The sequence below is a fragment of the Falco peregrinus genome, chromosome 1 (genome assembly GCF_023634155.1).
Source record: "Falco peregrinus isolate bFalPer1 chromosome 1, bFalPer1.pri, whole genome shotgun sequence".
NCBI classification, from domain to species: Eukaryota; Metazoa; Chordata; class Aves; order Falconiformes; family Falconidae; genus Falco; species Falco peregrinus.
In genome coordinates this window covers 106,354,090-106,380,815 of record NC_073721.1, presented here as the reverse complement: position 1 = coordinate 106,380,815, position 26,726 = coordinate 106,354,090, and the positions used below count along the sequence as shown (strand labels likewise).

Below are 26,726 nucleotides of genomic sequence, written 5' to 3'. Positions count from 1 at the left end.
CCAGAGCCTCTGGTATGGGCAGACATTGTTCTGGCTTTGCTGCTTGCACCGTCTCTTCGTGTGCCTGCTCACAGCAGCGTGTGCCAGGGTTTGGGACAATGTTCTGGGTTTCACCATGCAGTGGTGCTAGCATTTTGTCAGGATCCAGTCATGGATGGAATAATCCTTGTAGATGATTTTCGGCTGAGCCTCCTGCTTGTCCATGTGTAGAGGGAGGAAAGGACATTCTGGTGTCCCTGTTGTTGGGATGTATAGTTTCATGATCTCTTTTGCTGTGCCAGGTCCATGTGGGTACCTGAATAAAATAGCTCTCCTGACTCTTTGGAAGATACATGATCAGATCGCTGTGTGTGTTCATGTGCCATCTGGGGTTTCCCCACCTCACTCGCTGGCAGTGGCACTGCGATGTGCACAGGGGACAAGAACAAGAGCCTCTGAGTCAGGCATTGGGACTGGGCTTCAGCTTCTGGAACGTGGATGGGAGAGGAAGAGAAATCTGAGCCTGAGGCACCATCTGCCAGTGTGCCAGGGCACGGAGCATCGCACAAGGGCACGCTGAGTTGGCTGAACCTGGGAGGCGTCAAGGCATTTTCTTAGTCTCTGATCAATTTAATATAATGTATAATTTCAAAGTTGCCCGAGTTAAACGATGAGACACGTTGCTTTGAACTTTTCACATCTTTATGCCTGCGAGCCTCTCCTGTGGAGTGGGTTGTGCTGCTGCGCTCATTCCTGCCCTGTGGTGACAAGGACATGTAGATGACGCTGGCAGTGAGGTGGAGGTGCCTGTGCCCCTGTGTCAGCCCCATGCAGCAGCACCGGCTGCAGGCAGCACCGGCCACTGCTGCTGGCTCCACACTGGGAGCAGCCTGGTCGGACGGGGAGGCTGCCTGCACAGGAGCCCTGGGAGTGGGAACGGGCTTAAGTTCCCAACCAGGATGCTGCTGGTGGATGTCTGGGCTTGAGGAGCAGCTGCCACCCTTCCTGCCCCCACCGCTCAGAGCCGTGCTCCCCAGGGGGGGCTGCTGGTGCCAGGGTGGCAGCTCCAGTGCTGACACTTGCTGGGTGCTGGTGGGTGTTTGACAAGAATAATGAAGTCGTAGCTGTCCCCACAGTGGGACTCGCCAGCATGGGGGGTGCTGCTATGGAGTGCTGGCTCGTGGCTGTCGCAGCGGTGGGCAGAACTGCAGGGAGTGTGCACAGGCGAGGGCAGGCCTGTGCCAGGACGGGGGTGGGTGGGTGCCTGGCCTTGGTGATGTTGGTGCTGCTGGCACTGCTGGTGCTGCTGGCACTGCTGGTGCTGCTGGCGCATTGCCCCTGTGTGCACAAGGGGGTGGAGGGGAAGTGGGGCAGCAGCAGCAGCACTCGAGTCTGGGGCTCTGGCAGCCCCTCATCCTGCAGAGCGGGGTTCTGCACAGAGTGGGCAGTCCCTGGTCTGGGAGCAGTGTGCCCAGCCCTGCGCTGCCTGTGGCTCCCAGAGGGCGGGTGGGGGGACAGTGAAAATTCTGGGGTCATTTAGCAATGGGAAGTATCCCAATTAGTGTCCAAATGAGCTGAAGCAAAGCATCTCATTTTGGTTCACTGAATGGCAAATCAGGTTTTTTGATAGAAATAATAAGATTTTCCTTGTGGGAAAATTGAATTTGGGAAACGCCGTTTGCTGTCCAAAGGTGTCGCGGTGGGAGCTGCCCCCCAGCTGCAGTGCTCAGGAAGGCTCCTGTGCCACCTGCAGCTGCTGTGGTGGTGACCGAGGGTGGGAGAGGCGATGGTACGCGGGGGTGTGTGGCACACAGGGGCTCCCTCCGGGGCTTTGTAAAAGGATGCTTGTGAATAAAGAAAATCAGAGTAGCTTATTTTGAGGGGGGGTTGGTTAAATTTTCTATGGAAATTCGTAATCTGAGAGTAAAACTTAGCAAAGGGTATCTGCAGCTTTGGCAATAGTCTGCTTTCTTAAGAATAGTTCTAATATTTTGATTTCATAAACTCTTGTTGGTAAAAAGCCTTGTGACTGTGCTTATTAGTAGGACTGTCAGATGCTTCAACATCTTGCCCTTATTTTCATTAGTTTATGACAACATTATATATCAAGTGTTCAGGCTTGGTTCGGGCTGAAGCGTTGGGTATCGATTGCCTACTCCAGCTGAGGTCTGTCTTACTGGACACATAGAATGACAGAATGGGTCAGGTTGGAAGGGACCTTTGAAGATCATCTCATAATCTGATACAGTGCATTTCAGCAGTTTCTGAGATGACTTTATTTGTAAGCAGAAAACTGGTGACTTGTTCTGGGGAGGGCTTTGCCATCTTCATTGCTTAATTCCCATGAACAATCCATGGTGGGATTTTGCCAAGAGGAAAAACATCATCTGTGTCGCATGCCCTGTGAATCTCACCATCCCACCTGGCCAGGTCTTGGGTGAGGGTTTCCCTTTGGGGGGCCACCCCTACCTTCTGCTGTGCTACCAGAAGATGCCCCTGCCTCTCTTCCTAGCAGCTGGGATGCAGAGGGCCAAGGCAGGCATCTGCAGGGGTCCCGGGAGCAGAAACGTTGCGAGTGTTGCATCTCTGTGATTCCAGGCCCTACGTGTGAAACAGGGATGGCATTGCCTTCCCTCTCAGGGTAGCTGAGAAAACAGGTGAATGTTACTGGACATCATTCAGAAAAGCCGAAGGATAATATGACAACTCTCTTCTGAGCAAGGCTTGAACAGTGAGCAGTAAATAAATCATGAAGCCACAAGTGAGAGCAGTAAATAAATCCTGATGCCACAAGTGGACAATCCAGATAACTTATTTAATGGCTAATTGTCAGGTGGGCACCATCCCTCCCGATTCCTCGACAGGACAGGATCCTTTGGCAAGTATGGAGCATGCCAAAGGTGGTCAGCAGGGGAGGAGCCAAGTGGCAGCACTGGCTCCAGCTTGGTGTCCCCAGGATCACTGCATCCGACCGCTGCAGCCTTGCTCCAACCCCTGCTTTCTGGGCTTCGGAGTTAGGGCAGATGGTTCTGAGACAACCAGTTTGTGTTGAGTTTTTAAACCTACAATTCCTTTAAAACAAAAGTAAAAAGAGAAAGGGGAAACTGGAAGTGCACATGCTGGGATCATTCTAGGATGAGGCAGTGTCAGGGGATGCCGTGCCCTAACCTGGCTGTGGCTATGCCAGCCCCGCTGCTGCTCGTACCCGTGTGAGCCGCTTGTTTTGTTGGGAGAGTGGCAGCTGCTTGGCCAGAAATCCTAGGCTGTGGCAGTCTCCCTGCTCTTTGGCTCCCTGCCGTTCAGAAATGTGCTGCGTTGCAGGTGAGTCTCATGGCTCTCCGCATCCTTTCACAGCAGTTAGCCAGTGATTCGGGTGTGCCGGATGCTTGTGCAAGTACTGTGCACCCGCCTGGCACCTGGCCGCCCCAGTCGCCCCGGGTGCCTCTGGGTCCACGACAGGGAGGGGTCCAGGGTAAGGATGGTGGCCCCGAGGAGCCTCTTCCTCCCAGATCAGGGCTTGCCACTCACCCCTCCATCTGCAGACCCCTCTGTTACGGGTGGCCGGGGGGAGCACGCTTGCTCCCAGCGCACTGCACTGGCCAGCGGAGTGCAGGGCGCATTTTGCACATTTTCCTCCCCGTGCTGCCCCAGAACGCACCCCTTTGGCAAACCGGTGACAGAGAAGTGTCAAAGCAAATCCCTTCACGTTTGTGTTGTGTTTTGATGTTGCAAAAACACTTAGTTTTGAAAATGCCATGATATTCCGATTCAATAAAAATGTTTTGATAAGTTAAAAGCTGTTTTGTTTAAACAATTATTCACTTTATTCACTTAGGCTTGCTTGCATTTTTAAGCTGCGCAATTGATGCTGGTATTACAGTCAGCGTTTAGCATATTTTATAGTATTGCGTATGGCAGTACCTTAGGAGTTGGAAAATGCAACAGCTTGGTGTTTCTGAGTTTAAAGCACAATGTTGTGCAGCCTTTCCTGCATTGTATACAGGTACAGGAATAATTACGGGGGGCTTGAGGAAAAGAAAAGGAAGGAATTCATGATGCACATTTTATGGAGGGGAAGCCTAGGAAGATGAGTGCTCTTTGCAGAGCCCTCCCAAGCAGGCAGCCCTGGCTGCTTGTGGTGTATTAGTGCACACTTGTTTCAACAAGTGCAAAAGGAAAATCACGTGTAGTGGTGACAGACCATTTGGGTGGTAAGTCTGTCACTTGCTGGTGATTACTAACATACACTGGTTTAGAGTTGCCTTGGGAATTTGGTCTTTCAGTAGGAGGGAACACCACTGCTGGACCAGGAGGATGTATTGCTGAGACTTTCTGTTTCAATGACCAGGAGGAAATACAATGTAAAAAGCTAAAATAGGCTCTCAGCTGTGCCTACTTGAGCCTGGGGTAATTACAGCGCTACAAACATAGCTCATTGGGTTTGACACAGGGCAAGATGGGAGTGTGAGCATCTCCCTAAGAAGCCAGGAGGCTACAGGCACACCTAAACCCAGGAATGGTGGTGCAGGAGGGGCTGGGGTGTGTGTGGCCAGGTGCTTTCCCAGCTGGGTGTGTTTTGGTAGCAGAGCATCATGAGCAGCCCTTACAAAACCTGGGCCCCACCGTGGGACGGAGCTGCAGTCACTGCAGGGGGGGGGGCTTGTGTGGGTGCACCCCCGGGGCTCCCACCACCTGTCTGCCACCACGGTATGTTTCTTACCATTCTCCTCAGTGTGTATTTTTATCACAACGTTTTAACCAGTGTTTTTTTCAGAAGCTTCTTTTATTTGTCCTTGTTTAAGTATCCATCTTCCCAAGCCATGGTGCAGCCAGTGAGAGGTGCCCCCCCGAGCCCTGGGTACTGGGGGCCGTGGGGGATCGCCTGGCTCATTTTTCTCACGGCACAGCTATTAATAAATTACAGAGCTGCAGTGCCTGCGCTGCCACGTTGACTCATCCCATGTATCACTCTCGGCTCCTCGTCTGTGATACAAATGCCTAATGAGCTGTCTTCACCGCAGCCCCGCGTGTCGGAGCTCCCCTTGCTCTGTGACTTGTTCAGCTTTTAATTCCTTGCATTTCAAATGCATTCATTTTAGCCAGCAATGGCAGTAGCTGAGCAGCACTGTGCATAGCTCTCACATGTAGCCCGTGGGCTTGGGGCCACACCAGCAGGAAGCGTGCAGGAAGCGTGCAGGAAGCATGCAGGAAGCATGCAGGAAGTGTGCAGGAGGTGCTGGAAGCGTGCTGTTGCCTTGTCTGCCCAGTGCGGGGCACTCACGGTGACAGCCCTGCCACGCTGCTGTCTGTGCACGTGGCTGGCAGCTGGTGCTGAGAGTGCTGGTCCCTGTGTGTTCAAAGCAGCTTGCTGGGACCTGGTGTGTGTGTGTGACACAGTCAGCACGGGGAGTGGCAGCGAGCAGAGCAAAAAGGGAAACAAACCAAATTCCTGGAAAAGCCTAAGTCCCTGCTGCATTAGCTGTGCTCACCCTGGTGTCAGCAGGTCACCTGCTGCCGGTGGCATGCGTTCGAGGTGAGCCCGCTGTGAGCCCGCAGCGAGCTGTGCTGGCGGAGCAGGGCTCACTGGCCGGGGTGGCAAGCACTGGGCATCCCCCTGAGCGTGGGGCCAGCTTCAGGCTTGGGATCCTGAACCTCCCCATGGCTCCCGGGGAGGCTTCGGTACTCCCGTGGAACTGCAGGACACCAAGAGCTGTGTCAGCAGTACTGAGGGAACTGAGTGCCTGGGAAGTGTCCGTGTTCCCCGGCTCCTGCTGGGAATTCTTCAGCTGCGACTGGGGAGCCGTGCTCTGTTTGCACTGGTGCAGGGAACCCAGTACAGCTGTTACCTTTCTGAGGACTTGGCATTTTTGATTGTTGTCTGCTCCAGACAATACGAAACAATTCTAAAGTAAAGGATAACTACCCTATTTTTCTCCTCTATTTCTGAGCCTTACAGGCATGTTTTTAAGCTGTACTCTGCAAGGGCAAGAGCTGAAGCATTTTGTTGGTTGTGTAGAAGACAGTTGAGAAGCAGCACAAATCCAGGAACTGAGCTTTTGAGGAAGAAACATACATTATGCCAGGAGAGGCGGCATCCCTGTGTGAACTGGCAGTGCCACCCCTGGGCCCTCACTTAGAGCCTGCTTTAGCGAGCCTTGTGGCACTGGGAGATACCCATTGTCTGTGGGACACAGCCCTGGCAGCTTGCCTCAGCCCACCCTGCCTGAGCAAAGGTGGGATGGACGAGGTGGTCTCCAGAGGTCCTGACAATCTCAGTGATTCTGTCTTCTGCAGAGGGGTCTGCCTTCACCTGACGTGAGTTTCCTTTACGTTGTTTCCCCTTATTTCCTGAATAAGCTGGACAGCTGTGATGATGCAAGGGAGTTTTATTACCCAGGATGCAGAACTGTAGTGCAATATATGTGAAGGTCCTTTGAGGTCAGTGAGCAAACAGGGTGTAGGAATCAAGGAGGGATGAGTAGTTTTAAAACCATTAGTGGCACTGCAGGCTGAGGTAACCTCATCCCAGGTAGCAGGGCATGCGCGAGAGAGTTAAAAGTACACAGGAGTCCCAGGAAGGGTGGCATTTGCTCTGGGCTGCCTTGTGGGCGTGCGTGAGGATCAGTCACTTCCAGCAGCATGGTGCAGGTTGGGAAGTCCCAGTGCTCTCATTTTGTGTAGCAAATCCCATGTTCCCCACTAGCGGTACTGGTGCTCACCAGTGCAACAACTGAACTCTTAATACTGCAAACCACCAGTGTCCCCGTCCCTCCCCCAGTCCCTGGTGCTCCTCCATGGATGCACTGGGGCACAGGGTGCCCATCCCAGCTGTGGTGCTTCAGGTGGGGATCTCTGTCTCTGCTCGTGGGGCAGCGGCTGGGTGAGAGGACAGGGACACAGGTGGCCAGCAGCGAGAGTGGGTGTAGGAGCTGTGCCAGGACACAGGTACCCTGGCCAGGCGGGATGGATAGCCTGTGCTCCCCGGAGCTGCACCTGGGGGGTCCTGCTGCATAGCTATGCCCCCCTGTGCCAAGACCAGGGTAAGGGACTTCAGTGCTGGATTAAAACTGAAACAGATGTCCACTTGCCTTCCTTGCTGCTCTAAAGGGTTGCCTGTGCATTGGGAGGATTGTAGAAAGATGTGGAGCAGCTGGTTTCCCAGGGAGCTTCAGGCACAACGGACTGCAGGCCAGGGCGGCTGCCCCAAGGCAGCAGGAATTAGCGATGAAGTTGGTGCCCTTGGTGTGTCACCTGTCTGTTTTACACTGATGAGGTTTTGAAGGCAAGTGTTGTATCAAAACACTCCAATCTTATGGGTTATATCCAGCAGGCAAAATAAGTGCAAGTAACAATTTGTGAATTACGTTGATGATTACAAAGAATTGAAGGCAACAGAGTTGCTCACAAACCGGGTGAACTGTGGGGAATAAAAAGACAAAGTGCTACACCACCTTAGTTCTCTTCTGGCACGTGATAGCTCCTTACTGCTTGGCTGTCTGCAGCGCAGGGGGACAACTGAGGAATATTTTAAATTAACAGTAATAATGAGTTTAGTATCCTTTTAATACAGCCCAAGACACAGCCTCTGTCCTACTGCAGCAAACCCCTGATGATGCTTTGGGCTGCCGGCCGTATGCCTGGCGGGGTGAGAAACTGCACACCCAAAATAGCCAGCGCTTCCCCTCATGTCTGTGTCAGCCCTTTGTCTGCATGGGTGCCCGTGGCTCGCTTCCTTTTGGTGGTCCTTCAGCAGAGAGGTCAAACCACTCAGTGAAAGGTTTAGACCCTCAGCATAAACCTTAAAATGTGGTATGGTATATTGCCCATACGCCAGAGCCAGGCGCTGGGGTACCTCAGCTGTCCCACCTCACTGACATGCCAAACACTCGTCAGATGCTATTGAGCATCATGGCTCAGCGGGGGGAAATGCAGATGCATTCTGAACTCAGACCACGTTCCAGACGAGGTGTAGGGGGGCTCCCGTGACTCAGCCCTTTGTCAGCCATGGGTAAGGCTGCACGAGGAGCGGGGCTGTTCTGGGGGCTGTGCTGGCTGCGCAGGGCTGGTGTCTGTTGGTACTAGCAGCGGTGGTGTGACAGTTGCACTGGTACCTGTTGTTTCCATTAGTCCCATGTGAGCTGTGGTCCCCAGTCACTGGTGGCACCCCTGGCTTTAGGGGACATGTCCGTTGTGCCCAGTAGCTGGCAACTGGCTCCTGCCTGACAGCACTTGCATCCCTCCCCAAGTTCCAGTTTGCATGCATTTGCCTCTCTTTGCTCCATGTCGGTTACCTTCCAGCTCTGGCCCTTCCCCTGGCAATGGCCTTTTCCTGGCTTACGGCTCAGCCTGGCTCCCCCTGAGCCGGACAACCCATCTCTGTGCCCTCGTGCTGTGTCACCAGCTGCTCTGCACCTTGACCTGCCACAGCTGCGGGTGCAGCCAGCACTGCCTGTCTGGGTCAGGCACAGGCGAATGCTCTCAAGGTACAGGTTTTTCTTGCAAACTGTCTTTAGGGCAGTGGTGCTCTCTTGAGCGAAGGACCCCCTGATAGTTTGCATCATCATTCCTTCCTTCAGGGTGTGTATCTCTTCATGTGCACATGAGAATACAGAAAAAGCGCTGTGTTTGTGAATCACAGCATTCATCGCTTGGAGATGGTTGGTGTTTCCATTCATCACTTGGTGTTTCATGCTCTTGTTTCCGTGGATGCTGCACACAGTCGTTTCACGCTACTCTCCATACTCAGTACCCTGGATAATGTCATTATTTTTTACTGTTGTTGTGCTAACACTTCTAGTGTGAATCTTTGGTTCAGGTAGCTCGCAGTGGAGGGAGACCTGGGGCAGGGGAGATGGGGAGCACTGCCCCAGCTGCCCTGTATCGCCAGGGGCTTGCCATGCAGGGCCTGGGGGATGTACCAGCACATACTATCATTGCCATTGTGCAGCAGCCAGTATTTTTTCCAGCAGGTTAATATTTGCACTCTTCCTCAGAAATTTAGCTGTGCCAATTTAGTAAATGGTTAACTGATTATTAAAGGAATTCATATACAGTGGGCATTCTGTCCTGCTAATAAGTAAGGACTGTTCCATTACTTGCAGCCCTTTGGCTGGCCCAGTCCCAAGCCGAAGCCGAGGGTAGCTGGAGTTGGGCTACCAGAGCGGGGTGCTGGCTGCCAGTGCTGGAGTTGGGGTACCAGAGCCGGGTGCTGGCTGCCAGCGCTGCTCTCCACTGTGCCAGGACCCTGGCTGGCGGCTGCCCAGTGCTGCGTGGTGGTGCTGCCAGAATGGCCTCGCTGAGAGGTGCCCAGGCAGGGAAACGCAGACCGGGGTGGTCTCGGGTGTGGGAGAGCCGCTGCTGGTGCAGGCACAGCCGTGGCTTGGTGCAACGCTCCCGTGGAGGGCTCCTGGGCCATTCTGGGATGCTCCGTGCGCCATGGTGGGCTGCGTGGAGATCCACCCACCCTCCCCTCTGCAGCCCAAGGCAGGGTGAAGGAGCCTGGCATGGATAGGCAGAGGTGTCCCCTGCCCTGGCCCTTGACTGGGCCAAACAGTGTGGGGAGACCCACCTCCACTCCCCCCTGCCATCTTCTGACTTGCTTTGCCCTCCTTGCTGCCATTGCTTGCTGACTCAAGCATCCTTTGCTGCCTGGAAGCTCTAGTTTGCAGTTTTGCTGTTCACACCACAGCACTGTGGTCATTTTATTTCTTTCTGGAGAAAACTGGTTGATTTTCTGCCTCAGACAGAACCCAAGAGGGACTTTGTGGCTCAGATGAGAGGTTGGTGGTCACTTACAGATGGATGCGCTGATGTGCTTCTTCCTCAGGAGCACCTTTCCAGTCCCACATGGGCGATGCCCAGCACCGTCCCAGCCTGCCGTGGCAGTGCTGTGTGGACCCCCACCGCACCCCCTCCCTGGAAGGGGTGGCACTTCTCCCCAGCACTGTTGCTTCTCCAGCCACCTCTGGCTGAGGAGCAGCTGCCAGGTGCCCCCACCTAGCTGGTGCCCCCGTCTAGCTCCTGCCCCCCTCTCTGCATGATGTGGGGAGGGGGTGCAGACCCCCACAGAGCTCTTGGGCAGGGGCTGCCTCACCCTTTATTTTCGGCACCCTGCCCTGCAGCCAGCTGTACAAACAGCAGAAGCTTTCCTCTCAGATGTCAGCCAGGCGCGTGGCATGGTCTAGGGCTTACTGATACCAGTTCTGCTTTCTCTAGAAATCTCTTTAATTAAAATAATTGTTATTGTTCACTTTAATCTTGCCAGTTTAGACCTCATTACAGGGAGAAAAATTGCCTCCCAGAATGCATTGCTTTGCATGAGTATTGTTTGCAGCTTAAGGCTGGAGGAAAATGAGAGCAGCTATGTGAAACAGCTCATTAGCCAGCCTGCCTCCAGCGCTGGGCTGTACTTTGTTATTTACAGGGGACATAACCTCTGGAGCTCACCTGACCACCTCTGTGGCAGCATCAGGCGCACTGAAGGAGGCCCTGGAGCAAGCACAAGCTGATGTCCTGTAGCTTTTGAAATGCCCGCAGGTTAGAGGGGGTGCAGCAGTATTTGTTGCAGTGTTTGAAGCCCTTTAACCAGACTGGGCTGCAGTGTTTCCACCATAGCATGCCTCCCCCGTGGTGATTAACCTGTTCAGTCCTACAGCAAGTATTACAAGCACTGAAGAACCAAAACAGCACGTCCTCCCTGCAAAGCAAATAGGCAGGCTGGACCTTGGAAGGAAGACCTCAGCTGAGGGCTCCTTGCTGCCTGGATCAGGAGATGTTGCTGCTCACCAGTGTGAGGGCTTTGCAGCTGGTGGAGCACTGCGTGCAGCACTGGGGCAAGAGGCCGTGGTCCTGGCCCACGGTCCTGGCCTGTGCACCACTGGGCAGCCAGGAGAGCCCCCAGGGAAACCTCTGGGTGAGGCTCTTTGATCTGAGTGTACCTTTTTTCTTAGGTGCTTCATTTCCAATTCAGCAAAACACTCAAGTGTGTTCACAAACCATTGACCTTTGTGAAACTGAAGCTCCTTGTTCTGTTTAAGTAGTTTTAGCAGCTGGTATGCCATATATCAGAGCATCTTCATTTATGTGCACCCATTTTAGCATGACTGCGGGATCCTTTGGTGACTGGTGCCAGCTATTTCTCCATCCTTCATCCCCAGCAGGTGAATAACATCAGCTTCTAGATAGTGGTTTTTTTCCCTACCATGAAATTGCATTTGCAAAGACCTTGAAAATCAGAACTTCTGCTGAGACCAGGAGGGGTAGGAAAGGCAGTCGATAGCTTCTGTCATGACCTTAGTGATGACAGATTATGTCTGAGCCAGGCACTGTATTAGCAGCTGCCTCTGAACAGCTATTGGTGTGCCGCGTTGGGTCTCCCCGGCGTGCTGACTTTGTGTAGCACCTACCGTCCAAACAGAATCAGATGCTAATTACTGTCTCCTGGATCCCGCTGCTTCCATGTTTTAAGTAATCCACAATATGCAAGTGAACCTTTGTAGCACTGGACACATTGGCAGGTGCTGTACCAAGTATCATAAAACCTATTGCTCCCAAAGAAGATGGGGGAAAAAAAAAAGTGAACTTGCAAGCAGCACATCAGGGAAAAAGAAGCAATCTCAGCCTGGCTTACATGACGTTTCATTCCCATGTCCCTTGGATCAACTCCAGGCAGAAATTTCAAATTCATTAGCTCTTTACATGACCTCAATTTGATGCTAGATCCAGCGGGTGGTCATTTATTTTCATAGCCTGCTGATGATTTTCCCTTTTTTTTTCCCCACTTCGCGGCGTGCACAGGCAGTGCCGCTTGCCCTGCAGACGCAGTGCCCAGCAGTGCTGGGCTGGAGGCTTCGCTGGGGCAGGACCTCGCCTGGCAGACCCCCGCAGGGGGGTCAGATTTGGGTCTGCCTCCTTAGGAAATCCTGAACAGATGGGTCTGCATGTCCCAGAGGAGCACGGGGGCCTGTCAGGGGCTGCCACCCTCGGAGGGGGATGATCTCCTGACGGCAGCAGTGTGGCTCCTCTTAGAAGTGATGGGAGCCGTCCTCCTCCAGCGGGTCTTGCAGAGCAACCTGCAGCGCTGTGAGGCCGGACTGTCTGCACCAGCTGTCCCTACGTCTTGCCTGGGTGTGGGCTTTCTCCTGGACATCCTCAGGGTGCTTTCCCCGTGCTGGGACAGCTGGTTTACAGCTGCCGGGACTTGGGGCAGCAGGAGCCCGAGGCCCACACTGGGAGCACGGCTGAGGTGGAGCCTGTGCAAAGACCAGAGGCCACATTAGAAACGCCCAGCTGGGGAAGAAACGCTGAATTGTCGCCCATCATGTCGGCATGTCCCACCTGAGAGCTGCCAGGGCAGATGTGGGAAGGGGGGGACAGGGAAGACAGGTTGTTGCACCCCTGAGCCCAGGCTCTGCCAAACCGCTGTGGGACCTGTTCTGTAGCTGGGAAAAGTGAGTAAGCAGAAGGACTTCCTCTGCTCTGAGACAGAAGCAGCAGTCCGGGGGCAGTGCCTTGGTTCTCCTCTCAGGTCAGTAGGAGAGCAGTGGGCAGGTTGGCCCCTCTTGAAGGGAGCCTGCACTGGGGCTCGGCGGGGTTGTTTGCTGACCTCGAGCCCGCTGTTCGCCTGTCGCCTCGTGTCCAGCTCTTGCCGTGCACTGAGCCTTTTGTCGTGAGGTTACTGTCAGAGACAGTGTCAAAAGCTCTCCTAAAATCCAAAAAAACCCCCACATCCACTGGTGAGTCACCTCATCATAACCTTGTTGTTCCAGCTATGGTTTAAGTCTTTGTCTCTTTATGTCAGCATTTCATCTTGTAACAGTACTTCAAAACTTGTAAATGCACCTTCCTGATTTGGGTTTAATCTTGTATAGCTCTTCAAATGAACTTGGCTGAATCCAAGCACATTACTTTAATCACAGCTACAAATCTAAATTAGCAGCATTAAATTAGCAAATATAAATGAGCGTGGTATCCCCAGCCAAGACTGTCTGGGGACCCCGGCAGTCACACTGCGGATGCCCTGAGCCGCTGGGACTGTTTGGAACTGGTATGTGCCAGGTCTAGACTAAAGGAGAAGAGTCCCTCTGGGAAAGAGGGGGAGACGGCCCGTGGCTGTGGCTGTGGCTGTCCAGGTGTCAGCAGCAGAGGGTTGGAGTAGGCGGTTTGCTCTGCTATGCTTCGTCCTCCACTGCTGGCTGAGCATCTCTGCACTCTTCCAAGTCTGCTTGCACAACCCAGACCTGCAGGGCTGGCACAGGCTGGACGAAACTGAATCCAGCAAAACATATTTGAACGCTGCCTGGGAAGTTTGCTTGCTGCCACTATTAATGGTAGCAGTAACAGTAATGGTTTTAAGGGTTCACAGCACGACAGTGGTGATAGTCCGTGCACACAGCAGCACTCAGTTGAAGACTGCAGCAGCATACTCTTTTTTTTTTTTTCCCAATGGAGACTCAAGTGTTGGAGCCAGAAGTCGTGAAAACCTATAGTCCCCAGAAATATCAGGAAAAAAACCCCAACAAAAAACCTGATGCTGCTGAAGAGCAGGGTTTAGAGGCTGGTATTTTCACTTACCCTCTTAGCAACTTGCTGCAAAAGATTGAATGGCACTATGGATGGGTGATGGATGGACAATAGGAGCAGTAATTGTTCTGACGTTAAATGTCTTTAAATATCCATGATGATTCAAGACTCCTGGTTATGGCTAGCTGTGAAACTTTATTTTAGATGAGCTTCATTAGTACATTTCTGGGATGTTAATGCATCTGAGTAATCTGATCTGTACACATATAACTTTATCAGTCCCAAAGGGAGCCGAATGCTTCACCTCCGATGCGGAGTCCCTCTGAGCTCTGTTGCTTACGACTGCACAAGTTTCCTCTCAGACACGTAGGTGCTTCCCCTCAGGACCGTGCTCCCTCCTGCTGCCGGCTCCATGGAGGAGTGTCCGCCTGCCCGCGCGGGGATGCTGACGCAGGGCTGTGCAGAAACCGGCACTGCAGCTCTCACGGAGCTTTTGGCTTAGTCACTGATAGATGATTTCATTTAGCTGCTGTGGGCACTGTTGTTATCTTCCTTGTTTCCATACTCTGTATGGATCCTGAATCTGGCAACGTAAAAGATAAGGCTAATTGAACTGTCAGGCTTTCTGGGAGAAGAGTGCAGCACTGCTGGCTGTGGCAGCTGGGAAAACAGTGATGATCTAAAATTAGTCCATGTTCCATTTTTTTTTTTTAGATCCCTGTTGTTGTGGGGGCTTTTCTGGTGGTTTTTTTTTTGTTTGTTTGTTTGTTTAGTTTTTGTTCTATTTGCATTTTGGGTTTTGAACGACACAAAATTGGCTCCTGAGTTTATTCTGAAAATAGCATTAAGAGCTTTAACGTTTGGTGGAGATGACTGTAAACCCACTGAATTGCCATGATTTAGAGGCTGCTGAGAGTTTTGGCTTAGCAATGAAACATCCCTCATTTTCAATATATAAGTGGCATTATGGTGCAGTCACTGCAGACCATGAGGTCAGGAGCATCTGTTGGGAGGCTGAGAGCCTGAAGTGGGGATGCGTTGCATGGTGGGGATGAGGGGCCTGAGAGGCACTGCTGACGCCATGTGTGGAGCCACTGGCTGCTAACAAATTGCTTTGTCATTTGTATGTAAGCATCTGGGTGTGTATCTGTGCATATGCAAACACACCTATCTCTCAGTTGTTCTTCTGGAATGTAGTATAGGAACACTTACGTCAAGATACAGAGGATGATCAAGACATCAGGTAACAAGATGAGGATGACACACAGTTACGTGAACCTCAGTTTCATGATTTAACCATGGATAGTTTGTCTTTGCTTTTTTATTATGTCATTTGCTTACCTTGCAGAGACTAACAGACGTTTGCTCTCCCTTACAGGCTTTTGAACCTGATCTACAATGGAAAAACTGCTTTTGTTTCTGCTGTTCATTGGCATAGCGGTGAGAGCTCAGATCTGCCCGAAGCGCTGTGTCTGTCAGATTTTGTCTCCCAACCTTGCCACCCTTTGTGCCAAGAAAGGTCTCTTATTTGTTCCTCCCAACATTGACAGGAGGACCGTGGAGTTACGGCTGGCAGACAACTTTGTTACAAACATTAAAAGGAAAGACTTTGCCAATATGACCAGCCTGGTGGACCTGACACTGTCCAGGAATACAATCAGTTTTATTACACCTCACGCATTTGCCGACTTGCGCAATTTGCGGGCTTTGCATTTGAACAGCAACCGATTGACTAAGATTACTAATGACATGTTCAGTGGACTCTCCAATCTTCACCACTTGATACTTAACAACAACCAGCTGACTTCAATTTCTTCCACAGCTTTTGATGATGTTTTAGCTCTAGAGGAATTGGATTTGTCTTACAACAATCTGGAAACCATCCCCTGGGATGCAGTGGAGAAGATGGTTAGTTTGCACACCCTCAGTCTAGACCACAACATGATTGATCATATTCCTAAGGGGACCTTCTCCCACCTCCACAAGATGACCAGGTTGGATGTCACATCTAACAAACTGCAGAAGCTACCGCCTGATCCTCTCTTCCAGCGAGCTCAGGTACTAGCAACCTCAGGAATTATCAGCCCTTCGACTTTCGCGTTGAGCTTTGGTGGGAACCCTTTGCATTGCAACTGTGAGCTCTTGTGGCTGAGGCGTCTTTCGAGAGAAGATGACCTGGAGACCTGTGCTTCTCCCACGCTCTTGTCTGGCCGGTACTTCTGGTCAATCCCTGAGGAGGAGTTCCTGTGCGAGCCTCCTCTCATCACCCGGCACACCCATGAGCTGCGGGTGCTGGAGGGCCAGCGGGCAGCACTGCGGTGTAAGGCTCGGGGTGACCCTGAACCAGCGATCCATTGGATTTCACCTGAGGGCAAACTGATTTCAAATGCAACGAGGTCCGTGGTGTATGACAACGGGACGCTCGACATCCTTATAACAACAGTGAAGGATACAGGCTCCTTCACCTGCATTGCTTCCAATCCGGCTGGGGAGGCCACACAGACGGTGGACCTGCACATAATCAAACTCCCCCACTTGCTGAACAGCACGAACCACATCCACGAGCCTGACCCCGGCTCCTCAGATATCTCCACATCCACCAAGTCGGGCTCCAACGCGAGCAGTAGCAACGGGGATACTAAAGTCAGCCAAGATAAGAAGGTGGTTGTTGCAGAAGCAACATCCTCGACCGTTCTGCTGAAATTCAATTTTCAGAGGAATATACCTGGGATACGTATGTTCCAAATCCAGTACAATGGTACTTACGATGACTCCCTTGTTTACAGGTAAGGCAGCCATAGCCTGTCTGCGCGGGGCCCCGCTGGGCTGCTTGGCGCTGGCGTGCTGCCCCCAGCTCCGGGCAGCCCCCTCCACCGGCACCTGCCTGTGGCGCCAGGTGGGGGGAGACTTAGGAAAGGCGCGTGCAGTTTTCTACTCACAAATAGGGAAATTACCTTAAACGGTGTTATTTTTAGGTGATCCAAATGGACCTCTGATCCTCTGAACTAATCTGATTGCCAGAAAGGTTGTAAAATTAGATGAGCTAAATGGATCTAAACACTCTCAGCTTTATGGAGATGTGGGGAGAAAGGTGTCCCTAAATGCATCCCTGGTGGCGCTTTCTGCCACTGTCTGTGCTGGTGTGCGGGCAGAGCGTGGAGAGGCTCTGTGCCGCCAGGCAAAGCAGTCACACTGCTCAAAACTGCCTTTGCTTGGGAATTTCTGTTATGTTTTTGACGTGGTTGCTCTCATGGGGGGCTCTGCCATGCCGAGCCATGCCAGGGGGCTTGGTGGTGACTGCTGCCCCACGTTTGCCACTAAACATGGGGCAGCAGCTGCTGCGGGGATGGTGAGCAGTCCTGCAGGGGCAGTGGCAGGGATGGGGGAGCCGAGCTGTGGTGATGCTCACCATGGCTGGGGGCTGCAGCACGTGGCAGGGGGGGACCTGCATGTCGGCTGGATTCATTCACACTGCTTTTCTTCTCCCCCAGAATGATACCTCCCACAAGCAAAACCTTCCTGGTCAACAACCTGGCTGCTGGGACTGTGTACGACCTGTGTGTCTTGGCCATCTATGATGATGGGATCACCTCGCTCACGGCCACCAGGGTCGTGGGCTGCACGCAGTTCACCACTGAGCAGGATTACGTGCGTTGCCACTTCATGCAGTCCCAGTTCCTGGGTGGGACCATGATTATCATCATTGGTGGGATCATCGTGGCCTCCGTGCTTGTGTTCATCATCATCCTCATGATCCGCTACAAGGTGTGTAACAACAACGGGCAGCAGAAGGCCACCAAGGTCAGCAACGTGTACTCGCAGACGAATGGGGCTCAGATCCAGGGCTGCAGCGGGGTGCTGTCGCAGTCGATGTCCAAGCAGGCTGTTGGGCACGAAGAGGGCATCCAGTGCTGCAAGGCTGCCAGTGACGGCGTGACGCAGTCGCCAGAGACTGGCTCCAGCCAGGACTCGGCCACCACTACCTCCGCTTTGCCTTCCGCCTGGACTTCCAGCACTTCTGTCTCCCAGAAGCAGAAGCGAAAGCCGGGGCCAAAGCCAAGCAGCGAGCCGCAGAGTGAAGCTGTCAGCAGTATCGAGTCCCAAAACACTAACAGAAATAACTCCACTGCCCTGCAGTTAGCTAGCCGTCCCCCCGACTCTGTCAAAGGGGCCCCCACGTACAAAAGAGCACAATCAAAGCCAAGTAAGTTCCTCACTTTGCCAGCTGATGCATCCCGAGCCAAGCGCAGGCTCTCCCTGGGCGGCGAGCTGATGGAGTCCCGCTGCCCCGGCAGCACCTGGGGTGCAGGCGGATTGCGGTCCAAAAGGAGCATGTCCATGAACGGGATGCTAGTCCAGTCAGACAGCTCTGATGTGGATAGTGGAAAAGCAACTTTCTCCAGTTCTGAGTGGATATTGGAAAGCACTGTGTGACCTGCTTTTTTTTTTTCTTTTTTTTTTTTTTTTTTTTAATTTTAATTTTAATTTTAATGAAAAACAAAACACCAAACGTTGTGTGAAACTCCCTCTCTCGGGGAATTGGATTTGGAGGTCCACTGCTGTCTCACTGATTAATGGCTTGTTCATGCAGGGTTCTGTGTAAGCCACCCAGTGCACACAGGGTTTTATTTAGTTTTCATTTGATTTTATTTAATAGCAAAACCGAAGGCAACATTCAGAGATTTAAAAAAAAAAAAAAAAAAGGAAAAAAAAAAGATTAAGGGGTGAAAAAAAGCATGAAACAGCACCAGTGCCTTCCCTACTCTAGGACTGGCTTCCTGGTTCTGCAGTAGCAGAAAACAAGAGAGAGAGTTTTCACGGAAAAAGCCTTTTATAAAGGAAATTAAATTTCCTCCAAGCTAACAAATAACCACTTCTGGATCAATCAGTAAAATATTTTTTAAAACGGTCATACTGTATATTTCTTTTCTGTGACAATGGTGTTGCCTTTGTTTTTAGGCAGATGCTGTACAGAAACAACAACGCTGTGTTGTTATGTTGTGTAAAATAAAATATTCACTCCGTACACCAGCCAGCCTCGCGGTAACTGCCTGCCCAGGAGCCGTGCCCAGGGCCTGCAGGCGCCGCTCGGGGGGTCCCACCGCAGGGACCTGGAGCAGGAGGAGGAGGATGTTGGGGCGAGGGGTCCCTTTACTCCCACTGGCGTCCAGCTCACTGGGGTTGGATGCTGGTAGAGCAGCAGGGCTCCGCTGCTGGGTCCCCCCAAGAGGGTACCCAACCCGCGGTCCCTGAGCATCCTCATCCCGCGCCACTGGGCCACCCACCCGCAGCCACCTGAGTGCCTGGGGCTGCCGCAGTGATGGCTTTGCCTAGTGGCAGCACTGGAAAAACATGTTGCCGTTCAGCATCAGTGATCAGAGCAAGCATCTGTCTGTCGCTCCCAGCCGGTGCAAGGCTCGGTGTGCTGCTCCGTTTGCAGAGCTGGCCCTGCCTGGGCAGTCAGTGCAGCAGGGGCTGTCCCCTTCCCCTCGGCGCAGGTGCACGGTGCCATGAATTGTGGGCAAGGGGAGCTTGTGGGAAACGGGAGCGGCCCTGCACCCCAGCCACAGCAGCAGGCATGGTGGCAGACCTCCTGTGGGGCAGGGAGATGTGACCTTGTCAAGCTCCAGGTGCCTCGGTGTGGGACAGAGAGGCGAGCAGGGGCAGCGAGTGGGGCCGGCCAGTCGACCCCAGTGCTGCAGGGCAGGGCTGCAGCAGGCAGGCACCCAGCCATTCAGTGATGGTGATGACGATGGTCATCTCCTTTCCCAGACTTTTGGGGGCATATATCGTGTAAACTCTACAGTTAGATCCAGTTCTCTTTAATCCTTGTGCGCAATGAAGGGACTGGAAGATGGTCTCATCTTGAACCTGCCGTTTGATCGCGGTGCCTGTGGGATAGAGTAATTTCAGGCCACTATGTAAGGACATAAACATACGGCAGTAGGTGATAGCAATTGAAAACCCCATGTTGTGCGGAAAGAGGAGTCTACAATTAATATTAATTAAGCTTGTATGGTCATCATGTTGAAATGAGAGACAGCTTATCTCTGCAACATTAGTGCATTCTCAGATGCCAAATAGTAAGTTTGATATGGGCTTCGCAGCCTTTAAAGTGATAGAATACTTACATTTTACACCCTGTGTGCTTGTTCTTGAGGGCAATGTAACCCAAGCCGATGCCTGAAGACACCCTGGCTCTGACCAGGGCAGCAGGTGTGCCTGAGAGCAGCCGTGGCAGGGACCCCCCAGTGGCAGGGAACCCCCCCTCTCCGCCTCTGAGCCCTGCAGCTCGGGGCTGATGCACACGCCAGGTGACCCCGGTTGCTTTCAGCCCTTGTTGTGGGTTGCTCAGCGGTTTTTCTGCCTGTAGTGGAAGAACAGTGTCTAGGTGGGGGTGGTGTAAAGGACATAAAAAGAACAGGCTGTTTCTTTTTTAGAAAGCCCTTTTACTTCCCTTGCAAAATGCAGAGACCAAAAAGGAAAGGAAGCCTCAAAATTAGAATACCCACTTCCTGCTGGGGAAAAAAAAACCAACAGAATCCCTCCTTAGATTTCTCTGGAAGTCCCCATTCTTCTCAAGGGGCTGTACGCACAGAAACTAGCTATTAAAATAGTGCGCCGTCAGAGTGTTTGTTCAAGTTGTGGTAGTCTGACAATGGAGGCGTTGTCAAGCCTGGGAAAAACAAGTGCTTTGTGCCCCAGCGAGGAGCTGCTCTCTGCAGACAGTACTTCCACTTTGTGCTTGGGTACGGAGATAGCTTTAAAGGTTTTCTGCTGAGGTCTTTGTTTTAATCGTGCATTTTAAAAACATCGAATGAAAATGCTTTATATGTTGTCTAAAATGGAACGTAAATGTGTCTTAACATTTTGTGAAAGTGCTAAAATATTAACAGCTTTTTGTGGTTTAGGGAGGTTTATTTTTATATTTTTAATTTTTTACTCAAAGGAATCATTTTCTAAGCACTGAAGCCGAGTGTTCTGTCCACAGTGCATCTGTATAAGCAGCTTAGAAGGACCATATGTCCCTGCATTTGATTTAATTCTCTGCTAATAGTGTAGGAATGGTTAGACCTGGATAGCTGAGGGTTTGTCTCGTGCAGCTCGCTCTCTTTGGCAGAGAGGAGTGTTCCTGGGGAATACACCGAGCATGAAATCTGCCGTTTCCACTGGAGTAAGTGTGCATTTCATTCAGGCTTGATTCAGTCAAAGTGTGGGAAGCCTTATCAAGGAGGAAATCCTCTGTCCTTTCTGTTCTGCAAAACCAGAGGTTGCCAACAGTTCAAGGCAGAAAAAGTGCTGAGATATTCCTTGATCAAAACAACATTGGTACGTCTTTCTTCAGCGTGCAGTATGCCAACATTTCCTAATGCTTCAGAAAGGAGAAGATGAGCTCAATAAACTCATACAGAGTGTTCCCCGTGGTGGGTGTGGACACGTAGGATGGTCCGGGGGGGCACTGGGGGAGCGGGGGGTGCGGTGAGTCTGTGGCTGACTGGGCACTGCCATCCTGGCTGCAGGCAGGAGCTTGCAGAGCCCTGGACCAGCAAGTGCAAACCTGCCCCTTGGGGCATCGCCCCGCCTGCAGGTCCGCTCCGGGCTATGTTTCTTGAAAATAGATGAACCGGGGTTCTGGCAGTGAGATGGTGTCTTTTTTCACAAGCACTGGAGAAGGAGAAACTACTTTAGAAATTTGTTTACTCTTATTAAAATTTCTGGCACATGCTTCCTCTTACACCTTTTCCTAATCCTTTTCTCAGAGCATACGTGTTGTGTTAAAGAGGGCTGGTACAAATGATGTTTGAATGGAGAACCAGGGCTTTGTCGGGTGAAAAGTTTGTTGTGTTAGTTGTTTTCTATGCTGCCTTTCCGCTTGTGTTCTGGGCATGTTCTTTACAGTGAATATATGGTACTGCTCCGCTCTGGGTGCCAATGTGGCTTTATTTCTCCCAGCGTGTTCCCTTGTGTTTGACAGCCCTCCCCACACACCCGGACAGCCCTGCAGTAACGAAGAACGAACTGAAAAGTGACGGCTGCCATGTGTCCCATGACGGGGCATAGCTCCTGGGCATGTGCTGCTCTGGGGCAGCCCCACAGCATGCCCTGCCACAGGGTGGCTGATGCTGGGACATGCTGCCAGCCCGAGGGGATCCCGCCGAGATGCTGCCGCGAGGTTGTCTCATCCCCACCAGCTGCAAAGCTGCTGGAGGCTCGATGCTCGCTGCCAGCAGCACAGGGATGCTCCTGACTCCTGGGGACCCTGAAAGCCCCACTGGTCACTGTGTTGGGACTGCACAAAGCATCTCCTAGTAACTCCTTAGGCACCTGAGTGTGGTTGCTGAGCTAGGTGGACGCCTGGCATTGAGCATCCCGGACTGGTGGAGCGACACTGAGCTATGATGGCCAACAGTCTCAGCACAGCCCTTCATGTGCCACTACAAAACTGTACCCAGAGCCGTGGAAGGCACCCTGCATGTAAAGGGAGTGCCTTTCTTCCCCCACTAATTGATTCAGCCAGAAGAAGTGATGGTCACAGCTGCTATCACTTACTAGCAATTCTCTCCCTATTAATCGAGAGGAACTGAAGTCTCAGAGGTACCTACCACTCATGGAGTTGCAACATCTGTCAGCATCGCGGTAGCTCAAGAACATTTGCTGTCCTGTTCTAGGGTGCTGCTTGCAACCAGGGGTGTGCTATTGTCCTAAAGCAGCAATAACAGACACAAAATCACACAGTGCCTTTCCCCTGGTAACAGTAATGTTAATGTTGCTTAAGGTTTGGGTTGAAAAGAAGCAAACCATGGCAAAGTCAATAGGGTCCTGCTTACAGAAAACACCTATCCCATATTTTCCCTTTGCAAATGTGTTTCTGCATGCCTTGCTGTGTGTCAGGCTGTCAGGATCTGGTGCTGGAGCCTGTGCTGCCGGATCCGGCCCGTGCTGGGTAAGTCACCCCCTGCAGCACCTCTGCCCATCCAGTACTTGGAAGCAAAGTGCCAACTCCTGCAAGTCATTCTGTAGTGCTGCACCCCCCTGCTGCCGGTGGTGCCCTTGGAGCTGAACGGTCCCTCTGGGCATCAGGCACCCGCCGAGGGGTCTGGCCGGCACCAGCCCACCCCGCATGGGCAGCAGCCTTGTCTTTCCTGCCACAGAGCCTGCAGGCAGGTGCATCCTGTTAGGCATAGATTGTCAGATTAAATCCACTCTGTAAATAAGAATACATGTGCCCTATACTGACTTTTACTATTGATTGTGTCTGTGGTGTTGCTTTCACAACAGAGCAGACATCCACGAAACAAAAGCGTGCAGGTTAGTGGGGCTGAGGTGGTACGGGTTGCAGCACTTACACACCGGCATCAATAACACAAGACCAGGAAAAGACAAGTTGTACTGGTCTTGCTGACTGTAGACCTTTAATATAATTGATTTATTCACAAGATCTGTGCATGAAGGCTGCTGCTGTAGAAAGAAGGAAGCTTAGCTTGGAAGGAAGGAAACTAAAAAGGGAAAAAAAGGAACATCACAGTGATGGCACATCACTGGCTGCAGAGAGACCCCACGCTGGAAACTTTCTGTGTGAAAATGAACAGAGTAAGCTCCTGTTTTCGTTGTGCTGGAACAAGCTGTTTCACCCCAAGTCATTTCAAGCCCTGCACTTTAGAAAGCATCCCTGTCGTGAAGCTGAGATCAGGTTGGTGTGCCTAGCTTGGTGCCGAGCTGTTTTTTGTCCTGGACCACCAGTTTTCTGTGTGAATGCTGTATTGCTTCTCCAGAGGTGCCCACTGTGTTTTGCATGCAAGCCATGCAACCTCCTTCTCAGGGGAAATTTCTATTGGAATAGGAGAATGAGGAAAACCAGTAAGGGTTGTGGCCCCGTCCCCCTTGGTTTCCCCAGATGCCCTCGGAGGGGGTGGCAGAGGGCAGCCCCAGCCTGCCCATGGTGTGGGCACGCAGGGAACCCGGGCCAGACGGCAGCCTGGGCTTCACCCAACGAGTCTGTAGCAAGCCAGGAGCTGTAACCCACAGCAAAGCGAGGACGAGTTTAAAACCTGCTGTCTAGTTTGTATTCACATACTGCAACTGCAACTTTGCATTCCCCTGAGGTAAGTGAAGCGGTGCCGGGGTGGCAGGAGCGAAGCCGGGCACGGTGGGACCGCCGGCGAGGCAGTGGTCCTGCGGATAAACGGCCACCCTGGGGGCTGTCCATGGCGCCAGGGATCGATGCAACCAATGTGGGAGCTCAGGGCAGGACGATGAAACATCTGCACATTCTCTTCACAGTGACTTTTTCTCTTGCATGTAACCCTCACAAAGGCAAAGGCGGACTTTGTGCCCACTCACCGCTCCGTTCTGGTGTTTTCAGTCCTGTGCAAAACGCTGAAACTGTGCAAAGAGTTGAAATCACTGCCAGGGAAAAATGCTTGGCCTCCGTGAGGGCAGAAGTGAATCTAGAAACTGGAAAATCCTCTGATTCTTGAACAATGAGCTTTACTGGTTCCATTTTGGGTTTGGTAGTTTGGGAGGTTTTGTTGGTGGTCTGATTTCCCCCCAGCAGCAGCCGTGCTGTGCCAGCACTTCCAGCTGGTGTAGAAGCTGGCGGTGGCTTGCTGAGCGCAGGCTGGGGATGCCAGGTGCCATGAGCCCTTTCTCCTGGTAGCTGCCACGCTCTGCTGCCGTGCTGCAGACCCCGCTGTGCTGGCGGCACCCGAGCCGGCAGGGTGCTGGGCGTGAAGGCAGGCTCTGCTGCCCGCTTGCTGTGCTTCTGGGGCTGCCAGTGCGGTGCCATGCCTGGGATGGCCCTGTGGAGCACCACAGCAGGCTGGCTTCGGCTGTGGGAAGGGCCAAATCCTGTTCCTTGTCCCCTCACTGTCTCTGTTTTGTCTCTTTACGCAGAAGCTGGGGCCGATCTGCAGGACACCTGCCCTCCTCTGCTCCCTGAAAATGTTGCTGCCAATGTTCTTACTCGGCAGAAAACAATACGATTCCAACTCACCGAAGATTAACATGTTGCACCACACTCACCCCACCGAAACCTTTACTTGAAGCTGCAGCCGAAGCCAAGAGGCCGTCGGGGTTGGCTGCGTCAGATGGAACTGTCTTCCCCCGTTCACAGATTGCCCATCTCCCATCTGCCACTTTAAGTCTAAATACCTTTTTTTTCTGGTGTCCAAGGTTTTTATAAAACTAAAAATTATGATGAAAAATCTGGTGGCAACAGCTGCAGTCCCAAATCATGTTAAATGTCGCCAGTGGTCAGTTCACAAACTGTAAACATGGTAGCTTATATCACCTGAACAAATAAATGTTTTACTATGATGGTGTGGGCATGTTGGTTGATCCGGAGGGTTCTGCTGGGCAGCAGACATGCCCGTCACCGTGAGGCTGTTTCTCGGCATGGAAGGGCCCCATGCTGCCTGTGGTTGGGCTCAGCACTGTGGCACGTGACGGCAGGACTACCTGTGTCCAGCGTGAGCAGAGCTGTGCCCCCTCCCAGGCCACAGCTCCCAGTGCCGCCTGCCCAGGGCGACCGGCCGGGTCAGGCACTGATGCTGCAGCAGAGCCACCTGCTTTGCCCCTTGGTGCTGGGCGAGAGCGTGGGCTCTGAGTGGAGAAGGAGTGCCCTGTCTGCCACTGCCCGTTGTGGTCCTTGGGGTGCCAGGGCTGCTGGCTCTGCAAAAACCCTCTCCCTTGTGACCAGGCTGGGGACGGGGTGGGTCTCCCGGTGGCCCCCCCGCCAGCTGCGTCTCTCCGTGCCAGGCAGGGAGCCTGGGACATGCTAGGTTCTGGCGCCATGGGCTGCTACAGCTCCGTGTGCCAGGAGTGCTGTGAAACAGGCAAAGCATCCGTCACTGAGCACCACTAGCACTGTCAGCTCTAACAGGGGAGAGCCCGGGGCATAGGGGGAGCTGGGGCTGTAGCCCTCCCACGGCCCCAACAGCACCTCTGGCCACGCTGCCAGCCCAGCGTGACAGCAGGTCTCCCCGTCGCGCCTTGCTTCTCAAACAAGACCAAGGGTGGGTTTCTTAGGGTTTTTTTCCTTTTCTTCCTCGTCAAGAATCCCATATGGCTTACAGATATAATTACAGCTTCTACAAAACCCACAGTGAATTAACCAGCTTTAATGTAACTTCTGAAGAACATATGACAGCTAGTACAAATATTTACTGTTGGCGGGACTGGCTTGTCATCGGCTGTGCGAAGGGCAGGAGATGGAGCTGCCCAGACATGGCTCCTCAGCCCAGCTGCTCCCTGCAAGGGGGAGCTGGTCCCACCGGTGGCTTCTGCCATGCTGTGCAGATGATGGACCTCAGCCCGGCAGCTGGCTGAGCAATTTGCCTGTGGTTTGCCCATACCAGCAGAGACACCAGCATCTCCCCAGGACAAGGCAGCCCATGGGAGGATGGTCAGAGCTAAGCCAGGAACCTCACCCTTCGGGTTTCCTCTTACACTTTCTGCCCTGATGGCTGCAGAGCCAAGGGCTGCAGAGCTGAGAGCGGCAGCCAGGGTTCACCCCAAGGCATCAGTGATTCAGACCCCAGACTTGCTGGTGGAGCCCCGCACCCAAGAGCTTGTGTATGCGCAGAAAACATGGTACCAGTCCAGCCCCACATACCCTGGGGATAAACAGTCCCATGTTTCGTCCAGTGCACAGGAATGCCATGCCAAGTGGAGGCTTCATTGGGAATTTTTGATCAGGAGTTGGACTCATCGCTTGTATTCTCACGAAGTGTGACCAGGGATCTTTCTGGCCCTGCATATACCCTGGATTTTATGTGAATTATGCTAACAGCATGTATTGCTCTTCCGTTTCCTTAATGCATAGTGTAATTGGGGTTCGGATTCTGGAAGAGGATGAGCCTTAAATAAACTACTTTTCAGTATAATGTTTAGCGGAAATCAAGTCTACAAGCTTATTACCTCTCATTGCAGACCGAGGTGTTTTCCCTGGTGAAGTTACAGGACAACTGACCATTCTCAGAGCAAGCAGATGACAGGTCTGTGAAACAGCTGGGCAGAGGGAATCCGTGGCTCAGAAGTGTGAGTTACCAGAAGAACTGAGAGGCTGCTGCTTCCTTCTGACATCCCGCATTAGGCTGTGCAGCTGCTGAAACCCTTGTTAAACCAACAAGCTCCAAACTCTTGCTGCATGGACTTTATCAGCTCCCAGTTTTTCATTTCACATTAATATCATGTTATTATTACCCTCATTCAATGGCTCCAATTTC

The 26,726-nt window shown here is 52.4% G+C and overlaps 1 protein-coding gene across 2 annotated transcripts in view; it reads left to right on the top strand.

The window, feature by feature from the left end:
* LRFN5 (leucine rich repeat and fibronectin type III domain containing 5) overlaps window positions 1–24,823 on the top strand; it is a 57,286-nt gene extending 32,463 nt beyond the window's left edge. The window contains exons 2-4 of one of the 2 annotated variants that reach the window (XM_055793649.1): window positions 14,879–16,286; window positions 16,992–17,704; window positions 24,394–24,823. In XM_055793649.1, the coding sequence (XP_055649624.1) occupies window positions 14,899–16,286; window positions 16,992–17,704; window positions 24,394–24,503 (2,211 nt within the window). In that variant the 5' untranslated portion in view covers window positions 14,879–14,898 and the 3' untranslated portion in view covers window positions 24,504–24,823. Of the gene's footprint in view, window positions 1–14,878; window positions 16,287–16,991; window positions 18,532–24,393 lie in introns of those variants that run through there. The other variant, XM_055793648.1, reaches the window with a different exon arrangement.
* Window positions 24,824–26,726: the final 1,903 nt, after the last annotated feature.